Raw genomic sequence first — 25,924 nt, forward strand, 5'->3', positions numbered from 1 at the left:
CTCTGTGTATCATTAGAAAACCTAAATATGCAAAGGTAATGTGCAATGGGCCCTATGATCTCCACCACGCATCAGTGAGCAAACCTGATAAACATATATCAGCACTTAATACTCCAAGGGCTGCACGCCATCGCCAAGAGGAACCTCAATCACTATTCGCTAAGCAGGAAGACAGCTTCTTTCAGGAACGCGCACCACTCTGTTCTTCAGGCCGTATGCTTGCTATCATCGCTCCAGAAAGCAAGCACACGTAGGCATTATGAAGGGCAGAGTTAGGACACAGCACTCAATAGCTTTTTTGGGGTGTGGGGGGAGGCGGAATAACAAAAACTCCACATACTTGGCTTGTATTAGGAATGCAATGAATCCATATGCTACAAAGTTAATAGTCTGTCTTCTACTTACAGGATTAAAGACCAGCAGTAGGTGGGAGAGATTAAGCCAGAGAAAAAAGGTAACTGTTTTCCCAGCTTCTACTTCTAAGGTACAGTGGTAACTGAAATAGTGAAATTGAAGATCATGAGAAAATACAGTACTTAAAAAAATATACCGTTCATTTATACTTATAGCTTCAGGAAGGCATCTGCCCCATGTGGGCAGATATCCACCTCAGAGCAAGTATAAATCTGAGCATATGGTCACATTTGGTATTTTCTCTTTGGGTCTTTCGCAAAACGTATGAGAGGCAATTGCTGCAAAGCAGACCGTGCTGTGGCCCTACACAGTCTGGCGTCTGCTTTCACATCCGCTGCTGGCCTTCCTGAGAGGCGCTGGTGCAGAGGAATGAGCCAGATGGGGCTCAGGGAAGTGCAGTGACTTGTGAGGTGCCCTCCTGGCCTAAGTGTTGCAGCCAGCACTGAACCTAACCAACCCCATTAACTCTAGACACTCTGCTGTGTCCATGTGGCAACTCAGAAGCCCCCACAATAGAACATTCTTTCCTGCCACCATCATCCTATCACTTACATTTCTGAGTTACAGCACCAAGAGAAAGCAAGAAAGAAGCAGGTTAAGGTAACGCTCAGACATCAGCCACCACCTTGGTGCCAAGGGGACAAATGGCATCAGGACAGTGGGAGGCTCGATGGCCGCACAGCAGCCCCAGAAGCCCCACCACGGGGGTGGGAGCCGCCGGCGCGGGCTGGCAGGCAGAGGACTCACCGAGCCTCAGATTCCCCAGCAGAATGCAGCAGGGGCTGCAGCAGGGCCCGCAAGACAACAGGCCAAAGAAATGATAGACAGACCGCTCCCTTTTTTAAGCTTGGGAGAACCTGCTTCCTGAGAGAACACAGGTACAGAAATCACCAACATCCTAGACCCTAAGGGACTCTTGACCTTAAAACGTAGGACTGGACTTTACATCAATTCTAAACGCCTAGACGACAAACAGCACCCCTTCTGACACCCCCTGACCAGCCTCAGCTTGGAACCCTCTGCTGCAGAGGCACCCAATGCCCACCTGGGAGGGAGAAGTGGCTTCCTAATTCTGAGCAAAATCCCTTCCCTATGGTTTCACCATGGATGCTTAATGACTGGGTCCTTAAGTCTGCTTCTCACAAACCCGACAAGTCCTCATCCATGCCCCCAGGCTTCTCTTTCAAATTAAAAACCTCTATTGTCCTCAGTTAGTCTGTCTTCCAGATTATCCCGTGAACCAGGCCAGGAAAGCACAGTAGGCATCTACTCCTATATGCAAGAGAGATCAGACTCTCCAGAGGCTGGGATTCTAGTTGGGGAACCAAAATAAAGCAAAGAATAAGATGCAAGTATCTTACAACTACTGATGAGCTGTGTGACAAAGCAGACAGAACCAGCCTCGCTCAGTCCCAGGCCACCATGTGCCCGCATCTTAAGGCAGCAGGACTTCAGTTGCTGGAAAGCAAGTTGTAAGTATGCACCCAAAGTCCAAAATCCTGTTTAACATATTTCACAGACCTACTGGTTTTGTGTGTTTCAAAGCCCTTGCTAACTGGAACAGGAATGTGCAAACTGGTTCAATACCCACCACCGTTACCCATCATCATCAAGTGAGGGGACATCTGAGTGATTCTGATCTAGTGAAAGAACCAGAGAGAGCAGGGGCTGCATCAGAAAGGCAGGGGAGTCCATTTATGGAGCCAATTCTCAAGCAGGATAGCTAAAAAACCCCTTGCGATGACAGGCACAGAGGTGAAGCGAACACAAGATTCCCTTTGACAACCAGCTCAAGCAAAAGAACATCCACTCAAATGAGTTTACATCCTGCTGGTACCCAAGGACAGGCTACGGACTAAAGGGAGTGGTCCTGCGTGTTGACCAAAACAACTGGCACACCACATCGTGCTAAACTCTGCACCTAATGTTCACACTAGAAATAGATTCAACACTTGGTACTATCCCCAACGAAGGACTGTACAAGGAAGTGACTCTCATTTCCCCTTTCACTCCCACAAACTAAACGTGCCTCTTAAAATTATCTTCATTTGTTAGATAAGGGAAGCTAAACACCCTTCCACAAGCCTCTCACTGGTACACCGCGGTACTCATCAGTGAGCAGAGATGCCCATCCTCCCACCCGGGAAGCCTATTTTTAATAAGCTTTCTGAGTCTTTAGCTCCATTAGTGATGCTGGAATTGAAAACCAGCTACTAAAACAAAAATAGCAAGAGATTATAGGAAAACCAAGGTCCAAGCCTCATCATTGAATTAAAACCAGCCAAATGAATAGACACGCACCAACATTTTCTTAATTATGGGAGCATCTACATTAACACCTTTGGTGAATTAACAGGAGAAAAGAGAAATGCAAATGCCTATATCCAATCAAATATATAATGAGAAACAATTTCCAATTTACCTACAGAAAAGTAAACATCAACACCACAGCAGACTCTAATTTGGGCTTTACAAAATCTTTACCACAGCGAAGCTGGGCAGATGGTACTTCTCTCAAAATGATGCAGGGACAACAATCTCCCTTCTTTTTGCTAATCTGTTGACCTTAAAATACCAATTCTGTTCATCACCTGTACCTGTACATACTTGATCTCAATCACTGCCCTCAAAAGCTTTACTTTGTTTCATTATTTTATTCATTGTAGTATCATTTTAAATGAATGATTGTTTTAAATCATCACAGAAAAAATACAAAACAGCAGCTACCTAAAGATTTCTTGTCAAAAACAAAAACCTTGTGCCAAAAAATAAAAATAAAAATAAAAAAGCTCACTGCAGAAACCATAACACCCCTTTAGTGCTTTATGTTGGTATCAGCCATATAGATCTGGGAACTGTCCTGCTGTCTTGCCAGTGGGTTTCAGTCCCAGACAAGTTCACTATGGACTCAATGAGACCATGGAATAATAATGGAACATTCTTGGGGTGAGAGGGTTTAAACCCAACTTTATTCCCACGGTGGCAGGTCCATCACTAGAATCCTGTCCACTCAGAGCGAGGCTACAGGCAACAAGCCGGTCTCTGCCTCTGGGCCTCTCCACCCTGCAGCCGTCTCAGTCTCTGTCCTCGGCACTGCCACCACTCCAGCCTCTGCGCTCCTGCAGCCATGCAGCCCTGTGGCCATGCCACCGTGTCGCCCAGAGCACTGGGCCAACTTGCCGGTAGAGAAGTACTTCCCGTTTTCCAGCTAGTAAACCACAGATCCTGCAAGAAGACTCCAATCATTTTAGCCCTCTGAGGCCTTCCTCATCTCCTTCCCCTCTCAGGGACATGTGCTCCCGTTAGCCCCCACATCCTCTCATTAACCCCTCCCACAAACACTTCATAAAAGTCTAAATGCCAAGCATGGTGCTCTTAACCCCACAGTACAGAGAGGAATGATGCAGGCTTCACATCCAGAAGGGACCATTAGAACTGGCAGACATGCAACCAGGTTATTATTATGCACTGGGATCTCAGAGGGATGCTACGCAGGCAAACACAGTCACACTTTCTCCTAAGTATCCCATGCACTTGTGATTCACTGCAACTTCCATCTCCCAACAGGCTACTGGCCTCAGACCACAGGAACTGTGGGGTGGTTAGCTCTAGCTCCCTGCTCCTGCAGAACATACCACGGAAACTGTTAACACAACAGAAAAATCAGACAACTAAAGAAGGTAAGTCATGCCAGTGCTTTATAGCCAGGTCTCGTACTTCCAAACAAAAGTTCTGCGTTAACTGTACAACCAACCAGACGGTTACAATAGGTCTATGTTAACACCGAGGGACCTCTTTGGCAGACACACCTTGGAACATTCCATTGGTGGCAAGATATTCCAAGCCCGGCCTGACATAAAGAAAGATGCTAACAGGTGACTGGGCTGAAACATGGGCTCTGGGATGACAAAAAGAACTGCAGCACAATGCGGCCCAAGTCTCTGCCTATATCCCAAGTGGGCTGCTCTGTCTCCAGGAAAGCAATTCAACCTTATAACAAACAATGTGTTTTTTCTTAATTCCTGCCTGGAGTTTTATAAAAAGCAAGGGAATTCTAAAACACTGAGTATGTAATCAGTTCACAATGTTTCAAATGGGAGGCTGAGTTACACTGCTTCTTTAAAACCATCTATGTCCTTTTCGGGACAAATCTAGTTAAAAAATAAACACATATCAAGTTATTTCAGTAAATTTTCATCACATATTGCTGCTTCTCTCCATTGAAAGGCTTTTTTTAAAACTGTTAAGACAGCCTATCACACTATACAAATTGACACAAATCAAGGGGATAAGAAATTAAAGAACAAAGCCACTCATAATATGTGCTGTCAAAAATCAGCTGTAAATTACTAATTTAAAAAGCTAACCTCAGTCACGACTATCAATGAATCACTTTATTGCTGTAATCAATCCTCCCGGACGCAACAGAACACCCTGACATGTGCGGCCCTGCGCACGCACTGCCTGCGGCTGCTTCCTAGGACTATTAGCAAGCTGGCTGGGATGCAGGGAGTGTGCAACAAAGTGACACCCTGGTGTAATCAATCATTTATTATTTGATCTTTCTTTGCATTAAATTATACTTATGTCAACAGACTCTACCCTAATACATGTGTATCAGGTAACGGGAAACTGCCCTTGATCTGACATGGGGCCTCTCTGAAATGTTCCAACACTCCTGACAGTTTTGAATCTTGGAGCGCGAGCTGCCATGGGTCTCTGGAGGGGGCTGTTGCACACCAGAGGGAGAAAGGGCCTGAACAAACCAAAATCATCCTGCAAAGGCAGGTGCTCCTAATGCCGTATGAATACAGGAAAACCATAGCTACCCGATATGGGAGCCTTGGTATTTTAAAACAGAATACTAACCATCTTTCTGCCCTATTATTAGCATAGGGTTCTTGTCTAAGACCAAGCATAAACTTCTTAAGCCAAGAAAATCATTTAACGTAATAGTTTTTTAAAGTGAGCTTCCTATTGTCAATCCAAAAATTTAATAGCTGAAAGTCTAACTAAAGGAAAACCTGCCCCAAAGACAAGCTTCCTCTAATTTCTGTTATACTTCAACTTCTCATTTTAATACACTGTGGCCAAGATTTAAAGAAAGCTAGTGAGGCTCCTTCTGACGTACATCACACCAGAGGTCCCCAGTGGCCCATCTGCAATTCTGAAATCCCAGGAAGGCCTGAAAAGGAAGCTTAATTCACAAACGTATAACAGACTCCTGATGGCAAACATATTTATCATACTGAGTGTAAGTATCTCAGGCTTTGTTGCACATTATTGTCTGATCACAAGGTCCTGTCTAACCACACAGGCAGCGTTCTGTAACATGCATCACTTTACCTTCCTAAAATCCAAATTTTTTAAGTCCTGCAAATGCACCTAGCCCTGTGGACTGGGGCAAGGCTTCATGGAACTTTTCCCTCTGGACATTTACAGGGAAGCTGAGCCTGGTTCCACAGCATCTGAACGTTACTGTAGAAAAATTTACTGTAAATTCAGAACTTCATTTAAATAGCACGTAAGTTCTAAATAACCTATGTCAGAGGAAGCAGATATATAAAAAACAGAAAAATATAGTAAAACGAAAAGACCTGAAAGCTGTAGAGGCTGCACCTTTTACTTGTGATAGATACTAGCTTCAAGAAAATCTTGAGAACACTGACCTTTCAGGCAGTTTAGTCAAAGGAAGGTGAGAGAGGTAGGTTTATTTTGTTTGTGATTACCTGGAACTTCAGAATGAGGTACTGTACCAAACTTCTGACTGTGTGTGCTGTAACCTAGTTCATTAACATTCTGTTTTTCTACACAATCCACAACACTAGTGTGGTCTCAGACCGAAGTAATTCCACCCACAGAGAAGGGCTGGCCACAAGGGAAAACCAAACCAAGCATTGTTATAATCATTACTACTTTTATATGGCCCTGGAGGGAAAAAATTTCAACACACTTCACACCTTTACTATTTTAAATCTACTATCAATCCATCTGACCAGAGAGGAAATAGCCACACCCCAGCTGCTTTTAACTTGCATCAGTAGGTCCTTAGCCATTTAACAAATTTATACTGTATCCTAATAAAATACTCAGATTTTAACGGTAATGCAAATGCAACTGCTTGGTTTCAAATACTCTCTACCACAGTCTGAGGATCATTAGAAGCATATTAGAACATGACATCATTTAAGTTTACCATAAATATATTTCAGCAAGGTCAGTGGTATCTTTGCACTGGCTGGTCTTAATATTGTACCCTCAGCAGTCAATTACCCTGTGACGGTCCACTTGGGAGGAATCCTCTCTTCAGGGGTGGTGAGTAAGCGTCAAAGAATAGTTAAAAGCCCACACTGTGCTGAGAGCCTCAGCTACCTTTATCTCCATCAGCAGCAGAGCTTGGGTAATTAGCACCAGGGATATTACTGATGGTTCTTGGTGAAAGTCAAGGAACAGTATCTTCAGGCGCACTCCCAACTCCACCATGAGTAGGGTGTAACATTCAAGGTCCACCACCCGACCCCAGACTCTTCCCTTTAGGGTGATGACCCCACAAAAGAAAGATCAGAGTCTGTTTGGAGAGGATTCTAACCTCCAAACAATACAGAAGGACACCTGATTTTTGCAAGAAAGTATCCCATCTGCTTCCCGAACCTTCCCTGCAAGGTCCCTAACTTGGGGGCTTAAGGGAACAGTGAAAGGAAATTTCAGAACAGGTTCTGGAGCTGATTTTCCTGCCTATATGCTAAAACGCATTACTAGGAAACAGAACCCAGTCCCAGACTTGCTGTCCTTGTAAGGTACCAGTTGGCGGGGAGGCTGTGGAGAGAGAGGCCGGTATCCTTGACCACTGGGTGAACTGTCTTTACCAGAAGCCCCAAAGGCGGGTGCAGCCGAATCAGCCCTGCAACATCACAGCGCTCACAGATGGCAGCCGCCTACAGGGAGACTAGGCATCGGGGTGGAGAAGAAATTAGCCCAGACGAACGTGCTTCTCCTGGCCAGCCAGCACCACCTGTGCAGGGGCGAAGGGCCAAGCCCCGGCTCCGAGGCAGCCCACAGGTGCCACAGCCCTCAAGCACTCCGCGCAGCAACGAACTCGCGGGCCTGCTTACAGAGAATCACCTGCGCGGGCACCTGCGGGGAAAGGGCACCACCCGGCAAGGTGATCGCCCCAGACAGGCTCACGGTGGCTGCGGCGGCGACCCTGAAAGGCGCCACCACACAGCTGGGAGCAGGGGCAGCCAAGAACTTCCAGACCGCCACAGTATTACTGGGTTAAAAACCTCAGTACCCGAGTTCAAATTCGGCGGGGCCGCTTGCCGGCTGGTGACCTGGGAGGACAGGTCCCGTAGCTGCTCCCGAGCCCCAGCTCGCTCTGCCAAGCCGAGCCGGTCCCCCCACCGCCCTCCCCGCCGCCCACCTCTGCGCGGGGACCCGTCGATGCTCTCGCCGCTGGACGAGTGCGCGTCGGCCGGGGCCCGCCGCAGGCTGCTGAAGTAGCCGCGCGCCCGCGAGGCGCCGCTCCGAGGAGAGGGGCCGCCGCAGGGCGCGCCGTCCCTGCGCGCGAAGATGCCGCTGAAGAAGCGCAGCAGCCGGTGCTCCGAGGCCGAGCCGGGGCCGGCGGCCGCGGCCCGCGCGCGCTCCAGCCGCTGCAGGTCGCTGTTGTCCAGCGTGCGGTTCTTGCTCTTGCTGCGCTCCCAGCGCTCCAGGTCCGACAGCGTGTCGTTTTTGCTGAGCACCTCGCCCACGTCCAGGGTGTTGCGCTTCTCCGGGGCAGGCTGGGCGACGGCCGCGGGCTCCGGGGCGGTCCCCGGGCCGGCCTCGGCCTCGCCACCCGGCGCCCAGGCCAGACTCCCGGAGCTGCTGTGGCGCCTCCCGCGGCCCCGCGGCGTCTCGGGCCCGCTCCAGTGCCTGAAGCTGAGGCTCCGCCGCAGGGGCGCGCCCCCGGTCTCGTCCAAGTCCGGGCTGCCCGGCGCAGGCGAGCCGGGCCCCTCCTCCGCGGACGGGGGGCTGCCCGCCAGGGCCGCGCGCTCCGGGCCGCGTGCGCACGGCCGGAGCCGCCCGAGCTCCAGCTGCCCGGTGCTGCGGGTGCGGAAGGTGCGGAAGACCCCGGCGCTCGGAGGGCGGCTCGCGGGGTCCTCGGCGCCCGCCGCCTCCTCGGCCTCCTCCACGAGCCGCCCGGGCGCGTCCGGAGAGCGCGCGGCCCGGGGCCTCCGGGCCGGGCGCGGGTTGGGGCCGCCGGGGCCCGGCGCGGCCAGCCGCTCCTTCTTGACCATGGTCACGGAGATGCGGTAGACGGTCTTCCTGGGGGGCGTCCCGCGAGGCATGACGTCCGCGGGCGGAGGCGCAGGCTCGCCGCTGCCGTCCAGCAGGTACATGTCGCCCGGGGCCGCGGCTGCCGCGCCGCCCGCCAGAGCCCCGCCGCATCCAGCGCGCCGCGGGCCGGAACGCGCGGTCAGGGCGGTCGCCGGGCGAGGCGGGGAGAGAGGGCGCGCCCGGGGGAGGGGGGGCCCACGCCCGCCGCGAGGGCCACGCTCACGCCGCGGGGACGGCGCCCCTGGCGCCCGCCAGCCCGTGCGCCGCGCGGCCCGAGTGCGGGGGTCTGGGCGCGGGCCGCTGGGCCATGGGCGGAGGGGGCGGGCGGGCGGGCGCTCAAGCGCGCGGACGGTTTCGCCGGCAGGTGCGGCCGCGGCGCGCAGGGCCCGCGGCGGGCGGCGAAGCCCGCGGCTTCATTGTCTACGGCGCAGGGCCCGCTCGCATCTTCGGGCCTTTTTTGCACGGCTCGGCGGCTCCGCAGTCTCGCCACTCCGGGGCCGGGCTGCGCGGGCAGCTGGGCCGGCCGCGGCCGAGGAGCGGGCGGGCGGCGGTTTAAAATGGAAATGCGCGCCGGGGCGGGGCGGGGGCCGACGTGCAGCGACCGCGGGCCGCGCGCCCAGCCCGGCGGCCGATCCCGGGAGCGCGGCTGCGGGAGCGCGACCCGGCGGCTGGCCCAAGTGCCGGGGTGGATCGTGCCGCGCGGACCGGAGCCTCCGGGGCAGGCCTGGCGTGCAGTCGAACCCCAAGCCCACACCGGCACTCCCGGGCTGGGCTTGCGAAAGCAACAAAACACGGCACATGCCTCACCAGCTGCGGGTTTATGTGAAGCATCTCCTAACCGAGCTCTGGAGACGATTAGACTCAAATAACTTCCTATAAAAAACAAGGTATCTCAGGAGTGTTTTCCCAGTGTGTGGGGTAAGGCTCCTGACAGATCACTGTGGGATGCCCGGGGTAACGGGAAAAAGGCAGTTAGGGGCAGGAAGAAAGATTTGCCTCTTTACGCCAGGCTTGTCCACTTCCTACCTTGTCAGTTTTTACACCTGTAAACTGGGGTCGAAGAAAACAGTACCCAAACCCTGAGTGAGCATCCTTGTGAGGGTTACATCAGCCCCAGCACCGTGTGCCGGGCATCCTATGTGAGCACTGAATATTGACTGCTAATATTGGATGCTGAGTTTCTCTTCCATCAAACTTCCCTTTGCTATGACTCTTGGTTCTACACATGCTGGTTCTCGTTATCTGATACAACACAATATTCGTATGTAGTTGATCAACACATTAGTTCTTCATGATATCCTGAACACAGATGTTTTGGTTTCCTTAAGAATTTCAGAAGGAAAATGTCAATGGAACCGGATGCTTACACAGGCTTCTCCAGGCCTAGGAAGGCCCACAATTCATGAGAGACTGTTTCTAGGGCAAGTGCCCGTGACAAGGCATTATATTTGCAAGGACCAGTTTCCCCTTCTTTCTTCCTTGAACAAATAATTATGGGGTGTATATTGTGTTCACGGCAATGAAAGGGATATAAGGATGAATCACAGGGTCTCTTACGAAGGAGGTTATAGCCTAGGAAATCTGGAGTTTACCAGAAATTAAATATTTGTATTTAATGAGGTAAAACAGAAAGACTGCTAGTTGATTTCATTTATTTTTTAAAAGATACTTAAGAGCAGAGAATTTCCAGGACGGGGAAGATACTCTAATGATACTATTGTGGTGAATGTGTCATTACACATTTGTCCAACACAGAATGTATGGACTATGGTTGGTAATGACGTGTCCGTGTAACAATTCATCAAGTGTAACAAATATCCCGCCCCCTGGATGCTGACAGTGAGGGAGTCTGTGCACGTGTGGGGGGCAAGGGGTAGATGGGAATTCTCTGGTACCTTCTGCTCAATATTGCTGTGAACCTAAAACTGCTCTGAAAAATAAAGTCTATAAAAAAATACCTTAAAACTGACCATCCTCAATGGCTCTACCAGATAACATGACTGCTACCATCATAGGGTCACAATAAGCTGTCTACCTGCTCCTGGCACTCCAGGGTTAAAGAAAGGTAACTCTAATGTGTCTTCACTGCAAAGGTGGGGGGACCCCAGGACAGATTAGTCTTACCTTCTGAGTTTCAATAAAAAGCCCACTTTGATTAAGACCTGGAGAACCACCAACTTCTCGAGTGGAAGCCAGACAGTAATCCATCCATCAGAATGTGGTTTCTGGAGCCCATTAGGTTAGGGGGATGTGGAGGCTCAGAGGAGCTGGGCCCTTGCCCCAAGGCTACACAGCTCATGGCTGAAGAGCAAACCTGGGGTCTCAGAGTCACACTGCTTGTGCCCACTGTCATTTCTTTTGTCTTAATAAGCAACAGCATTTGCTTTGTTGACAACAAGGAGAGAAATACATGGCTATTATTAAACCTGACGCTAATCAAACATAAATGATATCAATATCTCAGCTTGTTCTCATTTATTCATCTACCTGTTTACTTAATCCTCAAATACATTAAACACACCTACTGCAACACTACACACAGAGAAGGCTGCGGCAGGGTCTCTTCCTCGAAGAACTCACAAACTGGTGAAAAAAATGCAGTTTTCAAGGCTACGTGAAAAATGCAGGGAGTTAAAGGATGAGGGAGTTACAAAGCTGCGCCCAGCACTCTAAGAGATGCGCACCGCTAAGGTTTGGCTAAAGTCTACAATTTGACAGCAGTTGTAGAGACTTAAAGGTCAAAGAGGCTCATAAGCAGAGAAACTGAAGCTTAGCAATGAGGAGTGGCAAGCTACTGCGATGCCACGTGGGACCAGGACCAAGGGCTCCAAACTTAGCCTGGGGGTCCTTTCTCACTATTAAGATGAATTTTAATTTGAAATTAGTTGTCCCATTTAAGATGTAGATCTTTCTTGTTACCTGAGGCATTCAAAGCCGGAGGTAACAAAACAGTTTTCTTTTAGAGCTCAAATACTGAACTGCTAGTGTCTTCCAACTGTTACATGGTTGCCTGAAATCCAGCCCAGGTTTTGCACTTTGCAGTACAAGGATGCAGGCTGCGGAGTAGAAGATTCCATTTGATCCACCTTAGATGACACTGAATCTTAGAAGACACTGCATGAGAAACCTTTCACCCACAGCCGAATGTTCACCATCTTTCAGCACTTTCTGCCTCCAGAGGAAGCATTTAATTTCCACACCAATCACAACCATTCCATTTTGGGCTGGACTGTTTAGGTGGAAAGACCTGGGACACTTGCCTCTCCCCACTACCCTGGATACATGGGCTCTTCCAATGCTCAGAATCAGAGGCTCAGACAGAACCTGCCACTCCAAAATCCAAATCCTTTACACAACCAGATCTGCCTTCTAAAAATAAAATTATACGATATGTGTTTCAGGTAGCATTTTGCTTTATTTTCCCGTTGCTTTTTAAACTGACCCCTCTAGACCATCATTTCTTGAATTTTTCTCTATCTTAGAAATATATCACCCTTTTGCCTTTAAAAAAAAAAAAGAGGCTGTAGTTGATCTCACTGCTACATCAAAACCAAACAGCAGGCAGGCAGGCAGGCAAGCAGGCAAAGCCTCAGCTCAGCAGGGACTCCAGTGCCTGACAGGGAAGGGCTGCAGAGGGGGTCCAGGGAAGGGGGACAGCCCTACCTTGCCCCCATTCATCACCCTCTGCAGCTGGCTTTGCTCTCTGAGTTCCAAGTTTATGAGATCCTTTGGCCATACTCCCATGACTTTCCTGTCCTGGGCCATTTCTAGCTGCCAATAAATTAAAGATCTTCCATGAGAATTATTTTGCAAGTGTTATTAAATAAGCCTTATTTAAAGGAAACCTCTCGTAGTCACCAGAGCCATCTGCTGCACAAGCTAACTTTCCAAATAACAGAACTTGCCAGCTAGTAATCACATTTACAGTATCTTAGCAGAGCCACGTCTGTGGGGGCAACAGAAACCGGCCAACTGCTGACCCTGGCCTGGCGTCTGCGAGCTCACCACAGGAGCCAAGAAAGAACCCCTCCCCCGGTTCATGAGGCTATTTTCTGGCAGCAGGGCGACTGAGAGATACATACTGAGGTACAAAGATACAAAAAAGAAAGGCATTTATGCTCTACTAACAATTTCATGACGTACCTTTTTGGCATGAGATTCAAGTAGATCACTGTGGGGGGAGTGGTTTCTGATCTAAGACCTACCTTGATGCCCAGCTTCTGATAACTCGGCAATCAACCTATCTGGGTTGACCTCCTTAAGGACCCTGTTTCTCTCATTTTACAAGTGGAAGGTTAAAAGTGGAACCAAAAATTGACAAGTCCGCAGAAGGACATAATGACTGGTCCCTGGGGCAAGGACATTCAGATCCATCAGGAAAAAGACCACGGGAGGCCCCCTGAGCACCTACATCCTGCCAGTGATTGTGCTTGAGGACCAACATCAGTACCAGCACTGCCAACCCAGCCACAGGCCAACCAGCTTGTCTCGACACAGACACAAGGCATCACCGATGCCCCACACTCTTCAGCTTCCACAGGAGCCCCCGGTGGCATCTCAAAGACAGCACCACCAAGCTCCAGAAAGAGTGGGGAGAACAGGCCAGGGACTACTTATCACGACCAAACTGGGTTTGACCTTCGAAGAAAGAAAGAGCTTTTTCAGTCCACTTCCTGTCTGAAGGCATCCTGGGATCTTAGCATCAGGTGGTTTTGTAAAAAGAAACCAGGGAGTGGGATGCCTCTGCATGAGGGGCAGGAGGAAGGGGCGATCTGCTCCTGAGGGGGCCTCAAGCCCTGTGCAGCACCCCACCAGCAAAGGGTTGGTTTCTCTGGGCAGCCCTCCCCCAGTTCCCAGATGACAGTGAACTAGACTACACGATGCTGATGCTCAGCGCACACACCTGTGTGGGCAGCAGTGCGGGCACTGGCTCACGCTTTGCTGGCAGAGGATTTCATCTGCGAGGCGGGTCAGTAACACTCAGTGGACAGTCGGTGCACCTCCACTGTTAGAGCAAGAGGCCCACCTGCTCTTAGTCATCTGCTGGCCAGCAGGTTGACGGCAGTGTGAAGCCCCGAGCACTCTGCTCAGCAATGGGGCAACTGGGGACGGGGACGGAGGGGGCGGGATTGACAAGTGTCATAAAGAACCAACACCTAGAAGAAACCGCTACATGGGATAAAAGGGAAGCAAAAAGTGATTATTTCTAGCAAAAAGGGAGTTGGTATTTGGCCTTCATCCAGAGCAGGGTGTCTTAACCTCAGAGCTCCGGTCACTCGGGCCGGGTCCTACTTTGGGGCGTGGCTGTCCAGTGCATGTGGGGCGATGAGCAGGACTCCTGGTTGCCACCCACTAGATACCAGCAGTACCCTCCCCACCCCAGTCAGACAAACACTATGTGCAGAGATTGCCAAGTGTCTCCGCAGGTGCAAAGAGCCGCCAGTGGAGAATCGCTGCTGCAAAGGGACAGGGAAGCAAGCTGCTCTCACGTGGAAGGGGGTGAGGGGTTCCTGTGACTTCCTGGCTTTTCACTTTACTTTTTTCAATTCAACCATTCCTTCCTGCCTCTGTATATAATAATTAAAAGCTCTAGATGCTCCTCTGTAAAAAGAGAAGCATTTATTACCATTAATCCTTCCCCAAACAGGGAGAACAGCAATCAAGATGAGGCCACTATGAGTCCTCATTCTGTGATAGATAAGACATCAATTCCAATCAGTTTAAATGAATAAGTATCATGGACATGATTAAAATGCTAAAGAAGAAAAAATTAAGTTTTGCCAACGTTAATCATTTAAAATCCAAAGCAACACTGTATTATTTTTAATCAGAAAATATCCGAAGCAAGACACATAAAGGCTTTGACCCATGAGTCCCTTGTGGAGGAGACAGACAGACAGCACAAGGTCTTGACAGAGCACCTGAGAATACACGCAATCTCATCTCAGCTAAGCTCACTGGCCTGCTCTGCAGGGACCTGGGTGCAAGGCTGGGCAGGCCAATGGCCTCAGGACTGGGACTGCCCGGTCACACTGTCCCCTCCCTCATTACACCAGGACAGGGTGACATGTTCACACACAGACTTCATCCTCTGAGAAGGGAACAACCATTTACATCACAGCAAGCTAGAGCTGGAAGTGGCCTTAATCCAGCCCAGGTTACGGATACAGAAGCTGACTCCATGGGGAGCCACCTGCCTCAGGGCAGGGGGAAGAGGGGACAGGTTCCTGCCCGGTGCCCATTCCTCCACAAATCCCGGTACCCAGAGCCAGGGGGAAGCATCTAAAATCAGGTTGAAATTCCATGTACATTTCAGTGTGCCGAGGCGAGTAAGTCTTGATTTTTTAAATATGCCAATTAGTCAGTTATGAGTAGCTTCTCACTCCCAAAGAAAAAATGTCTGAGATTTCTTGTTGGTCTTCTTGCTAAGTACCAGATAAACGTGACTTAAAATTAAAACCAATCTATTAAGCATCACTTTATGGAAACACATACAAATACCACTTGGGGCAACAACCACAGTCTCTCCCACTAATGGCCACTTGCCCCTCAGTTCCCCCTTTTCTCTTCTGGCTTTCAGTGGAGATTCAGCTGAGGATAACAAGGATTTAATCAAGAATAACACACAACTCTGCACCTGTCCCTTGGACAGCTGCACAGAAGCTCTGGAATTTGTGGAGAAAAAACAAGAAATTCTTAATGATTACTTAATCTTCTCGGTCGTCAAGGACCAGGGCTTTCTGGGAACATTCTCCCTTGCAGGACCCACCAGAAGGGGTTCCTCTAATAACAGCATCTGCACGTCTTCCTGCAGACACTGCAATCAAAACTCAGGGAGGACCCTCCTGATAGCCTCCCAGAGTGGAAATAAATACCATGAGCTGTCAAAGAACAGCACCTGAGGAAGTCTGACAACTTCTAGATGCTTCCAAGATTGCCTTTAGAGCCACTGACCCCAAAGATGTGTAAAGTCCAGGACCTCTATGAAAACAAAAATCGAAGCAACGAGTAATGCCCTGGGAATTTTTCATCAGTACAGTTGACAAAGCTCACCATCAGGTAAGCCTTTTTTTTTTACAGAATTATCACTTCTGGGATTTGGCTGCAGAGATATCTGGGAATGTTTTATCTGTGCTCAGGGGACTTGAAGGTTTGATATATTTTTCGCTAAATGTCGGAAACAACTTGACTAAGGTGCCTGTTCAAAGCCCAAACACACCCCCGCCAGTCAGCAGTGGGAGACACGTGACCGCCTCCTGCCTCTATTAGCCCACGTGTCACCAGCTCAATGTTCCCCAGGCTCGGAGGAGAGACACACCACACGCAGCCAGAGGCAGCAGCCACCCCCTTGGTAGTTACAATTTGCATTCGCACTCTTGGGAAAGAAGAGAAGTAGGTCACAGGGTAGTTCTGACACAATAAGATGGAATAAACATCCGTGTCCTCTCATCTGCTTGCCATGCATGGCTCATCAGCAACCAGAAAAGCAGGAGTAAGATTCCCGCAGCAGGAAGACGTTGCGGGGGACGCCAGCTGGGGCAGCTCGTGCGCTTCCTTACTTAGTGAGGATGTTGTGCTATGCTTGCTCCTGTAAAAGATCACCACCAACTCCAGAATCTTCCAGGAAGGAAGCAGGGGAATGATAAATAAAACTGCCTTTTCACGGTGCCTAATTCACCCAGCTCTGGTCACTACTGTCTGTGGATCAAAGGCAGCCTGAAAAGTCTCTACCCACGAAGTCCTGTAACCATCTAAGGTACTACTAGTCGGCTCGGCTGGGCAGAGAGTGGATGCCCATGCCACCACATCGCCCCTGACCTTCCTTCCTGTCACTCCCCCCAGCCACCCCAAAGGAGGCCCCTAGGGGAGCTCAGGTCGTGTGGAGAACCGGGTCACAGCTGCTTCTCCACCCCCCGCCCCTACCTTGTTCCCTTCCTTTGCTCTGCTGGTGTGCCCTCCCCCCACGGCCAGCCTTCAACCTCCCCAAAACTAATGCCGCCCTACAATCTTGGCTCCAGCAGCCACTCTTTGCCCACAACCCTTCATGCTGGCCTCCGTTCTTTCAGGAACTTCCAGCCATTGGGAGGCTTGCTTTAACACATCCAGTCCTCCCAACCCTGCAGACTCTTCTCTGGGGCCAGCGAAGGCCAAGAGGTATCACTTTCTTTAATCTACTCACTACTCTGCTTGCCCACCTAAGACCTCCCCTGGGAAGGTGGGTCCACCCAAACTTCAGCCGGCTAGACGAGCAGCATCCGCTCCGCCTGGGAACGCGGCCCTGCCCTGCCCTCCACATCGCTGGGAGAACCTTGTGCACACTCAAGCGTGGGAGGGCCGGGCCCGCGCCACCAGGCCGGCTGAGGGCTGGGCGCCAGCACCCTGCTCGCCCTCCCTGCAGCCTGGCCCCTACTTTTCCATCGCAGGTCTCGGAGCTTGCTGCCCTCCCTGAACACATCACGGCACCGTGCCCTCTTAGGAAGGCCTGAGGCCACCAGTCCAGAGCTGCCTTGCTCTCGGGACTCCCAGCCACACCCATCTCTCCTGCTCAGGGTCGGCAAAGGGGCCCCGGGCCGGCAGTCACAATCATCTCCTCGTCGCAGGCCAGCACGTGCAATACTCTGTCCTCCCCGTTCAGTGAAAAATGGGAGCAGCGGCCCCTCCTCCCCAGAGCCCTCCAGCCCTCCACCAAGGCCCTCCCAGCTCCTGGAGTCCCTCTCCCTCCTCCCTTTCTTTCCCACCCTCTTTGTCTGGCACTGGGTTCCTGGGGCAAGTGGTCCTGGTGCCTCCCACTCAGGAAACCATCCTTTTTCCTTCAATCAGTTTTAGGTTAGGGCACCATTCTGCTCAGACCCCCAGAGGGCCCTGTCCCCTGCGGAATAAAATGCACACTCCTTAACCAGCACTCCAGGCCCCTGACAGCCCCCAGCCGCCCCTGCTGCATAGAGCGGCGAAGGGGCTCGGCTACAAAGCCAGAATGAGGCAATCCCAGTGTCTTCAGGAGAGTGACCTTGAGTCTCCCCTGCAGTTCCCTCTGCAGTCAGGCAGACAGCGGGGAAGAGGGAACGACCAACTATGACGTATGCGAAGCATTTGCCCCGGCGCTTAGAACAAACTGAGTTTTCTGCTGTATCCCAAGATTTTTCGTTTCGACACAGAGAACCACTTCTAATCCTGACCAGCCACAGTCTCCTGCTGGGGCAGCAGGACCAGCTAAACCCTACTCACCCCTGGGGCCTGGGCTCAGGACTCCTGTCCCCTCCCCAACACCTGTGTACACCTGGGCCACCCCTTCTCAGGACCAAGCTCCCTGCTTGGCAGGACACTTGCCATTTACATAACCACCTCCCCCAGAAAAGAGGGTCCCCGACACAGGGCCTGCAACTTCGTCTTGAAACCCAGCCCCTACCAGTGAGCTACTTAATAAATGCCACCTGATAGTTAACTTTACCAATCTGGGTAGTTGGTTCAAGATTAATTCTGGGAGGGAGAAGCAGTGCCTGGGTCATGTTACAACAAACAGGGGAGGTCAGCTGACCACCCCCCAGCCCCCGTTTACCTGCTACACCACACAGAGGTCCCCACCCCCTAAGTTTATCTGTGAAGTCTCCAGCTGCTAGGAAAAGACAGAAAAGGGTGATTCACCTCTTCCCTGGCCACACAAATCCTCAGCTGCAGCTGATCTTGGGTGGCTGCCCCGTGAGACGGTGTGCCCTTCCCTCGGGGGACAACAGGAACACATGCCTGGGGGTGGGGGCTTCCCAGTGTGTGACAGCCCAGGGGGAGCCCATCCGCAGCAACTCAGCATTTCAGAGAACCGGTGCTGGTCAGAGGGAAGGGCTCTGCTGCCTCAAGAAAGCCCCCCAGGGAGGGATTCGCCTGGAGTGCCCTCCTCCCTGGCACACCCCAGCCCCGGCCACCCACACATGCAAAAAGAGGCAGGGTGCATCCCAGCATGGGGGGTGGTCAGCTGGTTCACCAAGACTGAGCCTGCAAGGGCAACCCGCAGAACACTGGGCCTTTCCTGAGAGAGAAGGAAACATGCCCTGCGGATCCAGGGGCTCAATACCATTCAGAAACAGAACCCTCGCAGTAACTTAGAACCGTTTAAAGGAAGGATACTAGTGGGACCTACCCCAAGTTAACGCAAGGGTCTAATGGCCCTTGGCACCTGGCACTTCAGTTCTCAAAATAATGGTTATCATCTTTCAAATAGCATGTTCAGGGAGTGGAGAGGAGCTGCAACCAGACCCTGTGCAGGGCTCTGCAGTCTACGAAGTCAACCCTCTAGGGGTGCAAACACCACCCACTGTACCCTGACCATCAAAGATGTCCAGAGAAGCAACAGCTGTCGTTGGAAATTTCTGGGCATGAAGAAGGCGACAATGGGCAATGATGTTCGTGCAAAGGGCTTTTCCTCCGAGGGGCTGCTCCAGGGAATTAAGAGCTACACCCACCGAAGTCTAACCCAAGTGAAGGCCAGCCAGGAAAGCAAGCTATGGAGACTCCCACAGTCGCACACCAACTCCTCTGGAACCTTCCAGGATGTCATCAAGCGCTCAAATGCCAGGCAAGGTGATAAACATGGGGCCTCCAGCCTGCGCCCACCACACAGGCCTGCCTCAGCCCCCACTCCTGCCCGCTGGGCCAGAGGCGGGCCTGACGTGTGACAGTGGGCGCCTAGCAGTGGTAGACCATGCTCTGTGAGCCACTGTGCAGCACGCCCTCGGTTCACCCAATTGCTTACAGACAAGATATAAAGAGGTACTTGACACTGACTGGAGACTCCTGTGGCCAAAAAAGCCTCCTTTTGTGGGGTGACCAGAGCTCCAGCCCTGCTTAACGAGTGCCAGGCCATCAGCAGGGGCACCCCCAGCCCAGCCCCTCGCCATTCCACCCAGACACCCAAGTTGCGGCCACCCTTGACCCTCCCTCTGCAGCCCAGCACCCCCGCACTGGGCCTCCAGGCTCAGCCAGACTGCCGTGGGCTCCCCTCCCCAAGGTGGCCATGGCTTAAGGCCCAGGTGAGTCAACAGCAGGCTCAGTGGGGGGCACTTCAGATCATAATTCGGTTACTCCATGTTCTTCCCCAGATGATCCTAGGAGGTACGCGGTATTATTATTATCCCTATTTTACAGATATAGAAAGTAAACTGTGGGGGTTGAAAAGGTGCCCATTAAGGGCAGAGCTGGATTGGAGCCCAGCCAGTCAGGCACGCCCTGCTCCCCACTCTCAGAAAAGCACCGACTCTACCCAAGGGGTGCGGAAGACCCACATGAGGATGCCTTCTAGGCAGAGCCCTTCAGGGTCCCTGGTATGCAGGGGGAGGCTGCAGGGAGTTAGGACAAAGAGACAATTCTAGGCTTGGCAAGATTAAGTGAGAGTGCTTCCTTTGCCTGCCGGCTGGAGGGGAAGGGAGCCAGGTGGAGGAGACTTTGGGAGTGGGTGGGCAGAGATGGTGGTTCAAACATACACACAGAAAGCCCCTCAAGTTCCAAGGGACGGGGTGCTGAAAGTTCCAGGAAGACTAGGGTAAAACAGGCTCCCCTTTTATTTGAATCTCAAGGGACAAAGAACCAGTCCTGAATTAGGATCATCCCCAAATCCTACCCTCAAGACTTCCCTTGCTTCTAGAGCTCCTAGGAAGGCTGAGCCAACCCTCTGCTCCCTTCCCTCCCCCCCTCCAGTCCCAGCACTGGCTTCAAGCTGGCTTCTGCCTCCACCAGAGGCTCCAGGGCAGCCCTTTCAGAAAAACCAGTGTGGCCCCAAATCGCCAGATCTACCACCCAGTCTGTCTGCAGAGCTGCCTCCTCCTGAGAGCCCTGGGTAGCCAACCTCCCCCCCCCACTGCTCACCTGTCCTGCCGTTTCACCCCTCCTCCTGCTGCCCTTGACCTCAGCCCTGGAGGCAGCAGGAAAGTCTGTCAACTGTAGGCTTCCCTTCCCTGAAGCAGAAATGCTCACTTATAAGGCCATAAATTATTACCGTCAGACACATTCCGGATATAATCAGATCACAATGGCCTGGGCACCCGGAAAATGGCACCTTTCTGCAGAAAGCATCAGACCTGTTGCACAGCCTCACGCTCAGTCCCTCCAAGAGCGATGTTAGCTGCCTCATTTCTAGAAGACATTCTGCTCATAGAAAAAGGTATGCACACACAAGCAGAAACGCTTTACCAGAAGGGTAGAAAACTGTAAAGGAAATAGTCTATAAATATTTCATTGGTGACCAAGGTTGTAATGACTTTGACTATCAAGACAAACATTTTAAGTTCATACAGTGTTTGCACCCACCGCTGGATTTGTGTCCTTAGGCCGCCAAAACAGAGCATGGCAGGCTGGGGGCGGGGCGGGGGTTTTAAACAAACGTATGTCCCCACAGTGCCAGATGTTAAAAGTCTGAAGTCAAAGTGTCTCCTTGTGCAAAGACACCATCTTCTCCCTGTGTCCTAATCTCCTCTTATAAAACACCAGCCATACTGGAATAGAGTCCATCCTCGCGACCTTAACTAAATGACCTCTTTAAAGACGCTGTCTCCAAATACAGTGACATTCTGAGATGCTAGGGCATTAGGACTTCAACATATGACCTCTGGAGGACACAATTCAGCTCACCGCAGTTGCCATCACAGGAGCAATTCTTAAAGGGGGAGTTTCTGCGTGTAATACATCTGGATTTACGGAAGGCATTTTTCTCAGTAAAACTTTAAAGCAACCCCAACATCAACAAGGCCCTGCAGTGCACAGTTCAGACCCAAATGGAGTTAACATTAGTAGTTGCTGGTAAGAAACTCGGACTGAGAGAGACCGGCTCACCCTTTGATGGTGCAGTTCAACCACTTCCAACTGGAGAAGCCACTTCCCTCACCTCTCCACCTCATGGCCACACCCCAGGAAAAATGAGAACTTAACCGTACCCATGTGGGTGGGATCAAGTTTGAACTCTCATTTCTATTTTCCAGTGGAATATGTTCCTGGATTCATTTAAAACCAGGCGAGTCTTACTCATATATAAAAGCCTGATCCCTGTGTATGCTCAGCATCTCCACCAAAGGCCCCCCACCCAGCTCAGCACAATGCTTAGTGCAGTCCCTCCCTCTCCCTTGGTGGCTGTCATGTTGAGACTGCATTGTTAACCTATACGTAAATCAAGCTATTAGACATGAGAGTCTATTGTTTCTTGTTCTTTTCTTTTTTAACATAGCTCTAAAATCAAGGATATCATGGCCGTCCTTCAAAAGAGATGTGTGTCTTCTTCAAAACCCAGTTATCTGTCTCCACAGTGGCAATAAGGTACTGAGATAAATGAAAGCAATATTCTCTCCTGGTGGTTTCCTCATTAGCAATCAGCAGGAGCACCCCCCCAGGCCAGTGGGAATGGGGGCCGCAGTCCTGGGGTAAAGGACAACTCATGTATCCTGCTGTGGACTGCCTGCCCTGGACATGACGCTTTCTTCACTGGCCTGGCAGTTTGCACAGCCCTGCTAGTTACCTGTTGGAGATATCAAAGCGCCAACTGCCTTGCTCGCTCTGCGTGGCCCTTCCCTCTCCTATAAATCCCCAGATCAAAAGGCAGAACTTTATTCCAGCAGACATTTAGTGAGAGAACGCAAGACAGAGCCTCACGGGGGGTGGGGGAGGTCTTGGAAATCTCTGCAGAACAAATCTCCGCTAAAGCGTCAGTCAGTCGTAGGTACTTTCTGAAATGTACCACAAGTACATATATGGCGCTGGGCACTACTTCTCCACGAAGTAAGCGATCCCACTCCAAGGTGACTGGTAGAGCAACACAGGAAACATCTCTCTGCTCAAATGTCACCGCTCTTCTTGGGCCCCCCTGTGGCCTGAGAAACACCTCCTTGTTGTTAACTGAGCAGATGAGAGCGCGCAGGACTAGTCTGTTATCCCTAGCAGCTTCCGCTTTGGAATACATCTTGGGGGTAAAATACTGGGCAAATAAAGGAAAAAGGACCAAAAGCGTCAGAGCTCTGAGGCCAGGAAGGGCTGGGAGATGGAAGTGTGGGCATGGCGCTGTGGCTCCGAAAGCAATCCCTGGGCATCCTCACTACTAAAGCTCCTAGAAACAAATTCAAGCCACACCCCTTTCCAGCTTTGTATCTACTTCGGTTTCCACCTGCTTGTTTTATTAATAAACAGCATGACAAATGCATATACCCTGTCAGCAAACTGTGATCTCCCAATGGAACAAAGTGCTTTAAAGAACAAAACAGGAGGCAATGACCCCTCTATCTTCCAGCTTCTGTACACTTAATTAATTCTATGCTCTCGATTCCATCATGAATAAATTTTCAAAGTGTCCCTCTTTTAAATCCATGTTGACCTTGTGTGGAATGCACAAATGTTTCTGTTCACACACAACTCAAAAAAAAAAAAAAAAAAAGAAAACTGGGGATCACTCTGGGAACGGTAATTAATAGTCATTATCCATAAAAGAGCTTTGTTTGAAATTACATGATTCAATCAGAAATTCATTTTCTTTCCAAGTTTGCTGGGCTTCCTTTATGAATGCAAATCATAGTGACAAAGACACAATGTAAGGATAGAAAATACACTGCTTACTCCTTATAAATGTTTAAATTTTGTCCAGATAGAGCTGTAAGAAGCAATTCGGAGACTCTCATAGAATATTTGGGGGTATTTTTATTCTAATTCTTCCTCCATGAGAATAAAGCAGAGATCCATGACCGAGGCCTTTCAGATGAAAGTACCATCAAGTACTATCATGTGTAGACCAGAAAAGGTCTTTACAAAGCCCTCGAGTTAGGATTGGAGCGTGTCAACTTTAGGACTGGCCAACAGGCACTACTGGCCACCACTCGGGTTTATCTCATTTGAAATGTGTTACTGTCCTGAGCCACTTCAATTCATTACACCCACACACGGTGCTGAGAATGACCTTTGACTGGGTGGACCCCTCTTTATTCTGGTCTCCGTGTGCGGACACTGATGTACCTACTAAAATTTTCCTGATGTACCTATTAAAATTTTCTGTCATCATTCTATCAGCAGTGAGGTAGGATACTGTGCCCTTTTTCATCCAGCATGTATTAAAATACTCAACTGGAAAAAAATCTGTTTCCTTCATCTTGCTATTGTAGTCACACAGTTAAGCAACCCCAGCTGTCCAGGAAATACCACCACAATGAACACATTATTCGGCAGAGAAGAATCAATTGGGGTTCCTGTCGACCATTTCATATTTTACAAAGAGGCCAGGAAAAAGAAAAGGCCCACATTACATTAAATATATGGTTACGAATAAAATCCCCCCACTGCCTTTTATCAGCACCTCACATCCAGATTGAAATAAGCAGCTAGAGAACACTTATTATAAGCTTCTATCAGGAACTGTAAGGTCTTTCTTCTGGTTCTTTATCTGATTTTCTAAAATTGACAATTTTAGACAATATTAAAATCGTTTATCTTAAAATTGATTGCTTTAAATAAGATAGGTTATGTCTAATTTTTAAACTTGAACTTAGGCTGGCTTTTCAACAATTTTGGTTCTGTTCTGAGCAAATTATTTTGATTTTTGAAATGTATCTTTCCATCTATCTCTGGTGGGCTCAAGCTAGCCATTTTTAAGTCCTTCTTGGAAAGTTTCCCCTTTGCTACTTAACCCACCCAGTAATAAACAAAGGTGGGAAGAATCAGGTAGAAGACACCCATGAATCTACACCCCTTTCCTTAAGTAGCAAAGCAAGAGAATGACCCCCCCAGCAGCTGGGTATTCCTCCCTTCTTTATGGAGGTCAAGTGACTTGCCCAAGGCCAGAGAGCTAGTAAGTGGCTGATGAGGGGCTGGGAGCCAGGCCGCTGACATCAAAGCCAACCCTCTTTCCTTCTCAGGGCTGCGCGCCTTCCCACACTTGTTGACCAGCTGAAGACAGATACTGGTAACTTTATACTTTGGTTCATCTCCAGCACTGAGCCCTCTTCCCTGAGGTTTACGTTCACAATGTCTATGAAACAACGTTTGGGGATCTGCGTTCACAGACACACTGCTCCCCACCTCCGAGTAGAACAGTTTTCTTAAGGTGTAATCAATGTTGTCACCCACAGACATGTGACTGGGGAACTTGCTCAGGGCAGCTCCTCAAGGCCGAGTGAACCAACCAGGAGAGTATCGGAGACAGGCAATCTTGGGGACATAGGACGAGGGGAGGGCCTCAACTGGGTGGCTGACAGGGGCTGCAGGGTGACCAAATGGCCTGGGTGGGGTCCCCTGATAAAATTTTAATATGGAAGCCAAGGCTCCCAGGAGTCAGGTGGTTACTCCCAAAGGGACAAGCTTCTAGCATGTCAATCAAGGGGCTCACACAGGTCCTGTCCTCAGCCACCTGGAACCTGGCTGGGCATCACCAGCCCAGTTCAGGTATGTCATAAATGTAGGTAAGCCTATGCTTAGCATCATCATTCTGTATTTCTCTCTCAATTAAATAACCATTAAAAAATTGAGCTCAAAAAACAAAAAAGGTGCCCCAAACTCCAGACCATACCATAAGACACTGTGTAATGTAAGGCTAATTATCATTAAGAGAAGACATTTTCAGAGATGATACCTTGTCTTGACATACCCATCGGTCCTTGCAGGCTATATTATATCCTTTTTGGAAAAAGGCAGGGTAGAAATATAAATCAATCCATCTATCTTTGTGAAAATCTCTCCTTCTTTAGCTTAGATTCCTAGAAGCGTAATTCCTGGGTCCAAGGGTTCAAATCTGTTATCTGTTCACATTGCCAAACTGCTTTCTAGAAAGAGTAAGTGATCTTGACCCCTCCATCATTATTTGGGGAGGTTCAATGTTGACCACCCCTCCCTACCCCCCAACACAGGCTTCTTCTGCCATCAGTCCACTCCATTCCATCCCCGCAATATGACCGTAGGCATGGACACTGCTGACATTTTCATCAATGGTTTTAATCTTTGCTTATATGGCTCAAATATCAGCATCTCAGATTAACTGGTTTTTGGCCATTTATGGGACTCTTCATGTTTTTGTGATCTACTTGGGTGAGCTCTTTAAATATCAGGAATATCCATTTGTCTGTCTGTAACATTCATTGTAAATATGTTTTCCTTACCTTACCAAAATGGGGATCAGAGTACACCAAAAACAAATAATTTTAAGAATATGCTGGCATAGATATTCAGAGCACAGTATTCTCAATGG

The 25,924-nt window shown here is 50.0% G+C and overlaps 1 protein-coding gene across 12 annotated transcripts in view; it reads right to left on the reverse strand.

The window, feature by feature from the left end:
- The window catches only part of AGAP1 (ArfGAP with GTPase domain, ankyrin repeat and PH domain 1), a 523,790-nt gene that overhangs the window by 368,751 nt on the left and 129,115 nt on the right, over nt 1–25,924 (reverse strand). The window contains exon 1 of one of the 12 annotated variants that reach the window (XM_036901056.2): nt 7,835–9,306. The exons of 4 other annotated variants lie outside the window; for them this stretch is intronic. In XM_036901056.2, the coding sequence (XP_036756951.1) occupies nt 7,835–8,792 (958 nt within the window). In that variant the 5' untranslated portion in view covers nt 8,793–9,306. Of the gene's footprint in view, nt 1–6,610; nt 6,663–7,834; nt 9,616–25,924 lie in introns of those variants that run through there. 7 more of the 12 variants (XM_036901052.2, XM_036901053.2, XM_036901055.2 and 4 more) reach the window with 7 other exon arrangements.

Source organism: Manis pentadactyla, chromosome 6 (assembly GCF_030020395.1).
Source record: "Manis pentadactyla isolate mManPen7 chromosome 6, mManPen7.hap1, whole genome shotgun sequence".
In the NCBI taxonomy this organism is placed as follows: Eukaryota; Metazoa; Chordata; class Mammalia; order Pholidota; family Manidae; genus Manis; species Manis pentadactyla.